Genomic DNA, 12,799 nt, shown 5'->3' with positions numbered 1-12,799 from the left:
GTCTTTTAACAAATGAAGTTGAGGTGTTTCCAACGTTTGAAGATGCTGCATTACTACTCAATTATTGTTTCTTCTCGAATGTTCGAGCAAAATTCGTTGTTGTAACTAAATTGAGAGGGTTTTGTAGTTCCATCTCAAGCCGAATAGTCTCAGACAATCCTGCAGTAAAAAACTCAACTTGTTTTATTGTCTTCCTGTTCAAATCTGTACAACCAAAATTGAGCCTCACTAGTAAGATGGAAGGCAGCTAGACTGACTTTATCTGCTTCCATTCGTTCGTTGATTTTGAAAATATTGTTCAAAGTGATTAAACCATTCAAATGGGTCATTGGAGCCATCTAATGAGGGAAAATCAAGTTTCGTATATCTAAACACTACGCACCCTTCAGAAAGATCATTATTTGGTTGGACAAAATTTTTTTGATGACTACTCGTTCTATTTTGGTTTTGGGTTGCTCCTATGTTGAAGGTACAAATGAGTTTTAAAACTTGATAAGCCAAGTCGTTGAATCGAGCATCGGTTTGTTGCATGAAAGAGTTCAACTTCTCTTCTAGATTTGCTGAATCGCCCATGATGACCGGCTCTGATACCAAGTTTTTATGGGCCTTTAAATAGAATCCCGTCACCAGACTGATTTTCTCTTGCTAATATTTTTGCTTTTCTTTAAGGAATCTATAGTGAAATAAATTGAGAACTCGTTTGAGAGAATTCTCGAATCTTATAAACTGATGAATAATATTTTCTGAATGTCTTATTCAATAATCTCAGGTGCTTTTTTATAGTGAAGGCTACATTCAGATTTCTTCAACATTTGAATTCAAATACTTCCTATCTTCTATTTAAATTTAAAATTTAAAAATTAAACTAAAGGTAGCAACTAAAAAATCAAATTAGAGATAACAAGCTAAGATGTTGATCTTATTTGTTGCAACCATTTTGATTAGAATCTATCAAATAAAAGGATAATGCATATGCATAACATACCGCTGATGCCATTAAGTCGAGTTGAGGAATCAAATAAAGAACACTCAACTATAGCAGGTACCGACCTCGGATATCGACCCCTTGGTACCAAATAGGCCAACTTGAGGAACATAATGAAGGAAAAATCCAACTACAGCGGAATAACGCTTAAATGCAAATAGCACAAAAAGCGCTTAAGGTAAAAATGTCCGGAAGATACAAAGAGCTAGAGAGTTCGGATGAAGAATTAGGGCTAAAGAGTTTGGAATGATATAGAGAGTCTAAGAGCTCGGACAAAAAATTAGGGTTAAAGAGCCCGGAGTGATATAGAGAGTCTAAGAGCTCGGACAAAGAATCAGGGGTAAAGAGTTCGGAAAAGAGATAAAACGCTCATAAAAATATCTAGGGCTAAAGAGTTGGGGATGATATAGAGAGCCTAAGAGAGCTAAAATGCTCTAAAAAATATTCAAGGCTAAAGAGTCCGGAAAAGAGCTAAAATGCTCGGAAAAATATTCAGAGCTAAAGAGTTTGAAATGATATAGGGAGTCTAAGACTTCGGACAAAAAATCAAGGCTAAAGAACTCGGAAAAGAGCTAAAACGCTCGTAAAAATATTTAGAGCTAGAGAGTCTGGAATGATACAAAGAGGCAAAAAGCTTGGATGAAGAATAAGGGCAAAAAGAGCCTGGAAAAGAGTTTAACGCTCATAAAAATATTCTGAGTTAAAGAGTCCAAAATGATACAAAGAGTCAAAGAGCTCAAATGAAGAGTAAGGAGAAAAATAGTCTAGAAGAGCAAAAATGCTCGGAAGAGACGTTTAAGGGCAAATAGCCCGAAAAGCGCTTAGGGGCAAAAATTCCCAGAATAATACAAAGAGTCAAAAAGTTCGGATGAAGAATAAAGGCAAAATAGCCTAGAAAATGCTTAAAGGCAAAAAGCCCGGAAAGCGTCAAAAAACAAAAATGCTCGGAAGAGACGCTTAAAGGCAAATAGCCCGAAAAGCGCTTAAGGACAAAAATAGTCCGAAAGATGTACAAGAGAAAATGCTCGGAAGTAGAATCAGGGCAAATAGCCTGAAAAATGCTTAAGGGTAAAGTAGCCTAAAAAGCGCTTAAGGGCAAAAAGTCCGAAAAGTACCAAAGAGCCAAAACGCTCAGATGAGACACTTAAAGCCAAATAGCCCGAAAAACGCTTAAGGCCAAAAATAGCCTGGAAGGTATAAAGAGAAAAAAATGCTCGGAAGAGTAACCAGAGCTAAAAAGTCCAAAATAGCGCTTAAAGGCAAAAATGCTTAGAAAGTGCAAAAGGGCAAAAGCCTGGAAGATCCAAAGAGCTTGGATGAATAACCTGGGTTAAAGAGTTCGGAATAATGTTTAAGGGTAAATAGCTTGGAAAGCACTTAAGGCAAAAAAATGTCTGGAAGATACAAAGAGCCAAAAAGTTCGGATAAAGATTCAGGATAAAAAGCCGAGAAGATTGCAAGAAGTCTAAGAACTCGAACAAAGAATCAGGGTTAAAGAGACCGGAATTATACGGGGAAACTAAGGGCTCGGATGATGCCTAGGAACCAAAGTACCCGAATGGAAACCCAGGACTAGAAAGAGTCTTGTATAATACGGGAAGCTAAAAGCACTCCAACCAAAGTTTAGGGCTAAGAGCCCAGAAGATATTTAAAGAGCAAAAATACTTGGAATAAGATCCGGGGCTAAAAGAGTATGGAAGAAGACAAAGAGCAAAAGCGCTTAGACCAAAGATCAGGGTAGGAGCCCAGAGGAAGATCAACTCGGACGAAAAATCACGGCTAAAGAGCCCAATAAGGAGTTAAAGTGCTGGTAAAAATAGTCAGGGTTAAAGGGTCGGTCATTTTGCTCTGACCTAATCTTAATAGTCTTCCCTTTCTTTAACTCGGAGAGGATGGGTTAAAGAAAAAGCTAGGTTTCATTGATGGAAATCTCAACTCCACATGAGAATCGAGATGAGTTTGAGCAGTGTTGCAGATGTGATTTTATGATCACATCATGAACATTAATTCAATATCATCTTGCTGATGCATTCATCTATACGTCTTCTTTAAAGGAGCTGTGGGATGAGATATCAGAAAGATACGGATAGAGCAACGGAACTTTGATTTATCAGTTCCAGAGGAAGATTTCTTCAATTTTGCAAGAAAATGCGACAATAGCAGTCTATTTCACTAAACTCAAGGTTTTCTGGAATGAGTTGGCAAGCATTGAGTGCTCGACTGCTTGCACCTGTGGAGCTGCGAAAGAGATGGCAGAAATAACTAACTTGAACAAGTTTACGTAGGATGGGGCAATGATAGTTGTGAGTCCACCAGAAACCAGATCATTTTACTAGATCCTTTGCCTTCTGTTAAAATGTCATTTCCTATGGTTCAGAAAGTAGAAGCTCAGAAACAAGTGCTGGTTAATTTCTCTGCTTATGCAGACTCAGTAGCCTATTACTAAGTGACAGGTGTAGAAGAAAGATCGAGGAAGTATGACCTGGAAAAAGAACATTGTGTATTGCAACATGAATGGACGCACAAAAGAAGGGTGCTTTAAGTTGATAGGATATCCAGATTGGTTCAAAGGAAAAAACAAGAATGATAATCAAGGGAAAACAGCAATACTAATCTGCAGTTGCAGAAGTTGCTGGCAAAGGTAATGTAGGGCTTATGGAGGATACATCAGTGGAATTGGAAGATTTTAATGCTGCTGATAGAATTGAAGAGTTACACTCGAGGCTGGGTACGTTGCAGCAAGAGATTGAACAATTGATGAAAGGGAAAGGTCCAGCAGTATCAACAACCGCAAAGCAGATTGAGAACTTCACCTAGCACCAGTTTTCAAAATACAAGTAGTTTTGCTGGTAACTTTTAGCCTTTTACCATGCTTTCTGCTGCCAATTTAAGTGCAGTGATTAAATAATAGATTCAAGGGCTACTGATCATATGAACCTGTTAAAAATATCATTTTCACTTCACTCCATATCCTCTATTCCAATTTCAGTATACTTACCCAGTGGGACTATTTCGCAAGTTATCAAAACTGGTACCATTCCATTTACATTCTAAAATACAATTTAGATACATTTTATTTGCCGAATTTTCAACATTATTTGTTTTGTTTTATTTTTTTTCAAAGTTGTAAAGGATAGAAAATCGGAGGAATATAACCTATGACTTTTAATATTTATTCTAATATATTTATCGGCATTCACATCCTAAAACTTGATTATATTAAATAGAATCTTTTTAGAATTGAATTGAAATTAATCTTTTCAAAGGAAACGAGCCTATGCACGTTAGATTTTTTTTTTTTTTAAAGTTGTATTTTCAATTTTCATGATCGTTGTTAACATTGGGAAATTACGCGATTATTGTGGAGGGAAGGGAATAGGGAGGGAAGTGCAGAGACACGTGTGATGAGCAAGTGAGATAAAACTAAATTTGGAAACGGGGGACACGCGTCAAGCAAGGAACATCTCCCAACTCAGCTCTTGGATTTCATCTCCCACTTCTCACTCACTCACTCACTCACTCACTCTCCCTCTCTCCCTCTGAAACTGCTCTTATCTTTATTCTTCGTATCCTCATTTTTCTCTATTTCTTCGCAGTACAAGGAATGCTCCCCTACACATATAACAAACCCTAGCACAGTGGACCCAAGTTAAGCCACCGGGAAAATTGCCTGGGTTCTCAAACTTTCGTCTTGGGAAATGGCTGACTTACCTCCACCGGAGAGCCATCTCAACGGTGGTAACACTGCAGGAGAAAGAGGAGGACCTTCAATTGCAGTCGCATCATCGGAAACCGTTGGCTCCAAGCGCCAGCGGAGGCCCAGCGTCCGTTTAGGCGAAATCGGTGGCGACCAGCTCTACGACAGCCATTCGCGGAGAACCACCAGTAATAAGCAATGGAAGCATCATCACCTCCTGTCTCTCGATCACAAAAAGGATCCCAATACCTCTAGTAAAGGCTCAAAGACTCGGGCTTTAACCAATTTAACTATTAGCGGTGAGTTCACTGAAACCCTAGATGAGGACAAAGAGGTCAATTTGGATGCCGTCGCAATTGGAAGCTGGAGAGTCAAGGATTCGAAAAAGCGGGCTTCCAATGCCACCACCAAGCGAGTCAGATCCAGTTGGGTCTCCAAAATCGACGATGCTGGCGGTGGCAGTGCAAACAACAATGTCGAGGGAGATGAAAAATACAGCGGTGGCGAAGATGTGGATGATACTTACCGCGGATTCGACATGGAAAATTCTGAAAGTCCGTTAAAAGAACAGAGTCCTGTTCACTCCCTTGAGAATTTGGGAGACGGGAATGAGAGAAACGAGAGGGAAATTTATTACAATAGATGGCCGCTCAGGGCAAGGGATAACCATAATTATAATCATCATCACGATGGGGTTGAATTATCAGGCCCATCGGATACTGACGCCAGAGATTACAGGAACAATGGGAGGTGTGGTGGTGGAGGAGAGGATGGGGTGAGGATTTGGCTGAATAGTATAGGGTTAGGGCGGTATGCACCAGTTTTTGAAATCCATGAGGTGGATGATGAGATTTTACCAATGCTGACACTGGAGGATTTGAAGGATATGGGGATTAATGCAGTTGGGACAAGAAGAAAGATGTTCTGTGCAATTCAAAAGCTCGGGAAAGGGTTTTCTTGAAAGTTTTGGAGGAGTCAGTTGTTTTGGTTTTTCAACAGAGGATTATGTCTCAGCCATGGTAATTTAAGATGCATCATGTCTGAACTTCATTTGAGTCTTTTTATTTAGTAGTTAAAGTAGTAATAGTTTTTGGAATGAGTAGGACATTTTGGCTCAGTGTTTCTTATTGCACTATATGAATGCATTTTTGATTCAGTGCAATTTCCTAATACATGGAATTCTTATGATTTACTTGAGGTAGTTATAGCTATATTCATGGGCTGAATTGAGTTTGGGAATAACGCATAGTTGAGTTGAGTTGTAGTTATATTGATGAGCCTAAACACAAAGAAAATGATTCTGATACAATTAAGAAAAGAATTCATAATCAAATTCAAGCATTTTGGATTGGTTTGTTCTTGCTAGGAATGAAAAGGTAAGGCTGAATAACTTCAACATGTGTACAGATAATTGCTAATTGCGGTGATGTCAGTAATTATATTTTTGCAAATTGCTGTACTTGGAAAGAAATGTTCAAGATTATATGTCAGAGACATTAATTTTATGTAGATTATATGTTTACTCTTTTACTTGGCTTATTCTCCTTAGCTAATGGTTCATTTGGTCGAGGGTTGCCAAACTTCACTTTATGTTGGATGCGTTTAACTTTCATTGGTTGAAGGGTTCTCATTGTTATGCATGGAACATGTTGAAATATTTTCATGCAGTGCCTATCTGGTGTTAGGTGACGAATCATGTGAATTTTTTGAGGATTTAAAATTTAGTTGTATGGATTTGCTTGGCTGAATGTGCAAATCATCTTATTGGGCAAGGTTAATGATTCATCTTTTAGTGGTGTGCTCATGCTGTCATTAGTTTTTTCTTAATTTACTTAGATTGTTGGTTATTATCTTGGCAAAAGAAAGTCATAGAGTGGACTTTCCTTTTTTTTTCTTTTTCTTTTATGCTACTTAGCTTGTTTATTTGGAAAGTCTGGACCTTCACCCACTTGGTTTTGTTGAGACTTATTACAGTTGTTATGCTATAAATCATCCAAATCACCTCAAGCATTACAAGTTAAAACTTGTAGATACTCGGAGGTTCTGTTTGAAAAGGATGAGGATTTTGTAAATTGGTGTTTGATTGTACAGTGTTATGTGAATATATTTCTGTAAATTCCTATAATGGTGGTTGCTCCGTTATAATGTTAGTCAACTGTTAGTGACCCACTCTCTTCCTTTTAAGCCTATCCAATGTATGACCTTGGTGATCTCAGTTATGCTACAGGGTGGATGCTCATTTCAATGGCCCATCATTTTTTCTTCATTTAAAGGTCAGTGAAGGATTGAAGGGTTAAGGCTTCTCTGTTATTGATCGCAAATAGATGCGAGGATGTCATGAATGTTAGTGTGGAACTTCTGCAGCAAAGCTAGGATCTTGGGTTGGTTGATCAGTCGAGATGAGAAATTTAGTGGTGCAGCTGTTTACAAGTTTACGAGGGACACTTGATTGTATAAATGGGTTGTAAAGTGAAATTTTCATTCAATCAATAATACAGAATATGTTCCCTGCGCCGCCTCTTTTCTTCTAGTCTTCTTTGCTCTGTGTCTCTCCGCTGTTCCTCTTTCTTTCCTTTCTTTTTCAGTGTAGTGTACTGGAACCGTTGAGAATCCTTGGCCTCCGGAGCATAAGCAGTCAACCGCAATTTGCATTCAAGAACTGCTTAGATGCACATTAGTTAGATCATCTTGTTGTAAATGCTGGAAACCTTTAATGACAAATTGGATTTATATCTTGCCATTTCTACATGTTAGCGTAGAGGCATATTTTCTCTCCTTATGGCTGTTGAAAAGCAACCAATGCGAGTTCTCTAGGTCCATTCAATGTGACTGGTATTTGCTTGTTAAAAGAAGTTTGCGAGCATGCGGACTTGAACACACTTTCTTGCTGGGGCAGACTCAGGTTTGAGGTTCAGTAGCTACGTCCATACGAGTGTTATAGCATGTCCTAAACGGTTTGGAAGCATTTCACATCAACTGGAAAAAGAAAAATCACTTGTGAATTAAATGAATTACGTTTATCTGTACACCGAGTTGCCAAATCCAAACCCAATAGAAGATTACATACGAGGAAGATACAAAAATAAGCCAGACAATTCTGAATGCTCACTCATGAAAGGCTAGACAACTACAACATTCCCTGATTCTCAGAGGATTTGGAAATAATAGACGAGTAAACTACTTGACGCTCAAACCAAGCCTACAGCTTCTTCTAGACACTACACATTAAAATGGAATTCAAATTCTCACTCCAACTTCATTGTGCTTTGCTCCTGATGCTGCTTGTTCGGTTCAGCAGGGAAGTACTTTATGCCCACGAGATCACCTACCGTGCTAATAACCTGCCAAAAGATAGAAGATTTGCCGTTACTTGCCTCGTATCTACAAGCATTAACCTGTCATCTACTTGAAATGGCCTGTCAAATCTGCTTGCCTAACATCGTGGGTTCACTGTTAGGCAATAGCCAATAAAAGGTCAAACAGAAGTCACTCGAGAAATCTGACCATTACTGAAAGAATTGAAAATTACATGAACAAAGCCAAAGCTTTCCCATCACCAAATTTTCAACTTTGAAAAACGAATACGTTGGACTAAGATAAATGTTTGCCTAACAATTATGTATCGTCTCACCAATCAGCAAACGTGATGTTCAACAAGTTAGTAAACATTCAGTTCACGTGCATAAACATTCAGTCTTGGACAGAAGTCATAAAGGGCTACAAAGATATGAAAGAAGGCTTATTACCTCTAAAGCTTTGAGAAGGTCTTCCTTGGTATGAGAGGCAGATATGCAAATACGAGCCCTGGCTAGAAGTAGAGGGGTAGCTGGAAAAGCAACTGTAACAACAGCTACCTGTAATGATGCCAATGGATCTTAATAATTAGTAGGAACAATAAGAACTATCAAATGATAAATAAGCAGCCACTAAAAACTAGAGTGTACTCGCACATCAAGTAGATTAACCAGACAAAAATTAAGTCACTCACGTTCTGTCTTAAACACTCCCGAGAAAATGCAGGGATTTTTGCAGGATTGTAGAGCATTATGGGCATGACGGGAGAATCATTGTCTCCTAGGACCTCAAAACCCATCTTCTGCAGTTCTGACCTGAAAAAGTTGCTGTTTTCACGTATTCTTGCAAGTTTTTGAGCCCCTAAAGTGACACAAAGACACTAAAGTCATAATAAAACAAACATGATATTCAACTCATCCAAATTATTAGCACAATAGGAAAATGCATTTCAAAGAAAAATAATGAAGGAATTAATTTTCAAATACCTCTACTGGAACCATCCTCTCCAAGCAGCACCTCAATGGAAGATATAATTTGTTGTGCAGCTGGAGGTGATATGGATGTCGCATATAGATGTGCTGGACAAGTGTACTTGAGATATTGTATAACCTCCTAAAAGGACATACAGACTTCAGACATCAGGCAAATACAAAATTACCACTCCAGTATTAACCAACTGGAACCAAGCTTATATGCTGCAATAGCGGGAAGAAGTGAAAATAGATAATTATGAAAGTTCAGGGTCGGTTGACATCCTCCACATAATCTAGAATTAGTGCATGTAACCAAATCATACCACTAATACTTTACTGAAAATTTGACAAAGCCAACAAGGAACATCATGAATCATGATAAGCTCTGAATATATACAAGTCTCTGACCATACAGGAACTTCCACTTGTTATACAGGAGAAACCAAACATGGTTAAAATACAGTTCTCAAGGAGGACGAGGGAACCACCAAGCTATTGCCTTCTGTTTAACAGGAGTAAAGGCTGAGATCCTGATGCAAAAAGTCTTGCTGTTTCCTTTGGGATCACAATTTTCAATCCAACCGAGCCTCAAATAATATTGAAATTCTTCAAAATGAAGAATGTAAAGGCTTGACTAGTACAATAATATGCTGTTAATTATTGTGGGCAAAACAATTTAAAATTGAAGAAAGCTGAAACAAACATGGCTACAAAAAATGCATCAGTAATGTCATCTCCACAATAACTTGGAATAGCAATATGCGCCTTATGCCATACTTGTACTAAGATCAAGGATAAATAGAAGAGCAACAAACCTTGGATCCAGCAATATAACCACCACATGATCCAAATGATTTTGTGAAAGTTCCCATCATAATATCCACATCAGCAGTATCGACTCCTAACAATTCACAAACACCTCGTCCTGTTTTTCCAACAGCTCCAATGCTGTGAGCCTCATCCAAGTAAACATATGCCTAAAACAAACAGAAAGAAAATTCATTTTTTAATTTTGCTAGGTAGAAATGGAGGTGTTTGGCTGTAGAAATGTATGTTGAAGTTTTAAGAAAGTTTATCAACATATTAAATGCATCACCTTATATTTCTTGCATATAGCAACAATCTCTGGAAGTTTGCAGAGTTCCCCTTCCATACTATAAATACCCTCAACAATGACAATTATCTTCTTCCAAGGCCTATGCGTCCTAGGTTGACCCTCGGCAATTTGTTCTCTCAATACTTTCTCCAAGTGAGATGGTGCTAAAACAAGATAACCAATATATTCATACGCATGAGAAGCTGAAATGTTCCCTATAGAAGCCAAAATAGACATCTGTACACAACTTACTGTTATGCTGGAAAACTCGAATTGTAGCTCCCGATCCGCGAGCACCATTTACAATTGAGTTGTGGTTCAAAGAATCACTAATTATCAATCCTCCCTGTTGATATACATGATGGAAATCAACAACTCTTACATATAGTCAGAATCCAATTGCAACAAAGGTTGTGTGCATACTTTCCCAATCAGGACAGGAAGGATAGCAGAGTTTGTCGCATAGCCCATGCCAAAGACAATGGCAGCTGGCTTTCCAACAAAGTTTGCAACGCACTCCTCCAATTTAGTGTGCACTGTTGTAGTTCCTGATAATAATAATAATAATAAAATGCATTTATGAATAGGAAATGCCAAAACACAACAAGGGTACAACTTCCTGCAGATTAGCATGCATACCTCCATCAACACGAGTACTACAAGTACTTGCAGAGAACCTATTCAATGTATCAATAACCCTTGGCGTGCAATATTCATCAGCTGCAGCAAAGCCGAGGTAATTGTATGATCCCAAGTTAAGACACCTAGTTATCTTTGTAGTTCGTCTGCACAACATAATATGGTGACGGTTAATACACAAAATGCTTACAACTCAGTATCTAAATTCTCTCTGGAGAAAATAAACATTACAATAAATTAATATTGCTTTCGAATGACAAGGATAAAAACTTACAAACAAAATAATTAAAGAACTCACTTTAATGTCTTATTATTGTCATTGGAGTAACGCTCGACCACATCAATAAAAGCATCAGGAGCACTTGATATGGGTCGTCCAAAACAGTCCTGCATGGGAGGAACATATGAGAACCAGCAGCTGCTAAGCCAGTTGCAGTAATCCGTTGTGCTCAAGCACGAGATAAAACCATGTGGCAGTTACAACCCCACATAAACCTTTAATTGCGAAATTCAACATAAGAAGTCCAAAAAATCATCTAGTTGATGCCATAGACGACTCTACGTCCAGATAATGGATGATAAAAACCATGCATGTATGCATCAACCAAATAGGAACGAAACTTCTGCCGCAATTTTAAACTATAACACTCCACAAGTTAATTCGTCCAGCTTATCTTGAGAGCATAAAAATGCGTATAATACAAAAATGAAATACTCCTACTCTAATCTAACATCACAAATATTTTTTCACATAAAAAAATCACTTCAGCAGAAAATCACAACTGCTAGTTAATTTTTTGGAAGATATTCTTGCATAAATCTCATCAATGAGTTAGAAATCAGCTCATACTTGAGGCTGTCATCATACTGCAACAAAATTAAGCAGAAGAAGATAGTTGTCTAATTAGAAAATAAAAAGAAAAAGAGTCGAGTGAAGAAGGACCTGAATTCGAAGATAGAGACGTCGAATGTAGAAATCTTCAAGCCCTAAACAGATCGGCGCGTAACCCTAGAGAAACGCGTTATTATGAGAAGGAGGAAATATGCTTTGTAACTTAACTATGAAAAAAAAAAAAAGAAAAGAAAAGGCAAGAGAGACCTGAAGATTGCTGTCGTGCCACCAATCGAAAATTTTCCTGAAAAAATCGCGGAATTGGCCAAAAGCGAAGAGCAATCCATAGCTGAAGTATGTGGTCAAAGCGGTCAGATACGGAATGGTTATCATCGCTTCGATGGAAAATGTAGTGATTGTTAGATCTGGAAGCCACCGAGTTTGAGAGGTTTCAACTGAAATTGGGAAGACAATCTAGCATCAGAGGTTGGAACTGTTGCAATTAAAAAATGATCGATCCAATCCCTTCGATTTGATGTTTCAAATTTCTGTTCCGTTGTTTTTGACTCTGACCATAGCAAGAAAATAAGAAAAATCGCGGTAAGCAAGATCCCGTCACGAATGATATGTACATCATATGTGAGCTCAGCTGACAGTCTGAAGTCTCAAACCCAATTCAAGCCCTTAAGGTGTTGGGTTTTTTCGGAGATTATGTGGCCCATTAAAGATTTTTTTTTAAAAGGGTAATTTTACTATTCAGAGATAGAAATTCATTTATTATTTTTTATTTTTTTAAAAAAAATATATTAAAATACTTTTAAAATATTAAAAAATATAATAATATTTTTTTATTAATTTTAATTATTAAATATTTTATTATTTAATTTTTATAATATAAAAAAATTTAATTAATTTTTTAATTTTATAAAGATGTAAACTAATTAGTTCTCCAATTAAAAGTGTTTTAAATTTTTTTTAACATTTAATTTAAATTTAATATAAAAATTAATTAGTAAAATTTTTTATAAATTTAAATATATTTTAATGTATTTTTAAAATTAAAAAATTAATTAATAAATTTTTTTATTATAAAAATTAAATAATAATTTTTTATTTTTTAAATTCACTCTTAAATTTTTAAAATTAAAAATATATATATTATTAAAATAAAATTCATTAAATTTTTTTAAAATATATTTTTCTGTTAAAATTTTGTTTTAGTGCCATTTACATTGACTATTTTCAATTGTAGATTTCATAATATAAAAAGTCTTAATGACAA

The 12,799-nt window shown here is 36.9% G+C and overlaps 2 protein-coding genes across 4 annotated transcripts; one reads left to right on the top strand and one right to left on the bottom strand.

Annotated features, from left to right (window-relative positions):
* The first annotated feature begins 4,427 nt into the window (after nt 1-4,427).
* LOC110617110 lies at nt 4,428-7,200 on the top strand. Of its 2 annotated transcripts, none has more exons than XM_021759719.2 (2): nt 4,428-5,701; nt 6,910-7,200. In XM_021759719.2, exon 1 carries the CDS (start codon nt 4,684-4,686, stop codon nt 5,641-5,643), a length of 960 nt encoding a protein of 319 aa, XP_021615411.1. In that variant the 5' UTR covers nt 4,428-4,683; the 3' UTR covers nt 5,644-5,701; nt 6,910-7,200. The 2 variants fall into 2 exon arrangements, with proteins under 2 accessions (XP_021615411.1, XP_021615410.1); XM_021759718.2 differs by having other exon boundaries at nt 4,429-5,701; nt 6,899-7,200.
* A 459-nt stretch (nt 7,201-7,659) lies between these two features.
* On the bottom strand, nt 7,660-12,148 carry LOC110617109 (long chain base biosynthesis protein 2a). Of its 2 annotated transcripts, none has more exons than XM_021759716.2 (12): nt 11,785-12,145; nt 11,629-11,694; nt 10,984-11,072; nt 10,686-10,831; nt 10,470-10,594; nt 10,299-10,392; nt 10,047-10,210; nt 9,766-9,927; nt 8,963-9,089; nt 8,671-8,837; nt 8,429-8,536; nt 7,660-8,023 (listed from the first exon to the last, which is right to left on the bottom strand). In XM_021759716.2, the coding sequence occupies exons 1-12, from the start codon at nt 11,908-11,910 to the stop codon at nt 7,928-7,930; spliced, it is 1,470 nt and encodes a 489-aa protein (XP_021615408.1). In that variant the 5' UTR covers nt 11,911-12,145; the 3' UTR covers nt 7,660-7,927. The 2 variants fall into 2 exon arrangements, with proteins under 2 accessions (XP_021615408.1, XP_021615409.1); XM_021759717.2 differs by having other exon boundaries at nt 7,991-8,132; nt 11,785-12,148.
* Nucleotides 12,149-12,799: the final 651 nt, after the last annotated feature.

The sequence above is a fragment of the Manihot esculenta genome, chromosome 6 (assembly GCF_001659605.2).
Source record: "Manihot esculenta cultivar AM560-2 chromosome 6, M.esculenta_v8, whole genome shotgun sequence".
Classification (NCBI taxonomy): domain Eukaryota; kingdom Viridiplantae; phylum Streptophyta; class Magnoliopsida; order Malpighiales; family Euphorbiaceae; genus Manihot; species Manihot esculenta.
The sequence above is the reverse complement of the archived record's forward strand: the minus strand, read 5'-3'. Positions and strand labels throughout refer to the sequence as shown.

What these genes read in the sequence shown, in the direction of transcription:
- LOC110617110 (XM_021759719.2), top strand. Translation starts at nt 4,684, where the DNA reads ATGGCTGACTTACCTCCACCGGAGAGCCATCTCAACGGTGGTAACACT.
- LOC110617109 (XM_021759716.2), bottom strand. Translation starts at nt 11,910, where the DNA reads ATGATAACCATTCCGTATCTGACCGCTTTGACCACATACTTCAGCTAT. An exon ending in AGAGGATGGTTCCAGTAGAG is followed by an intron (nt 8,838 to 8,962) that starts GTATTTGAAAAT and finishes GTGTCACTTTAG; the next exon opens with GGGCTCAAAAACTTGCAAGA. An exon ending in GGGAGTGTTTAAGACAGAAC is followed by an intron (nt 8,537 to 8,670) that starts GTGAGTGACTTA and finishes GCATCATTACAG; the next exon opens with GTAGCTGTTGTTACAGTTGC.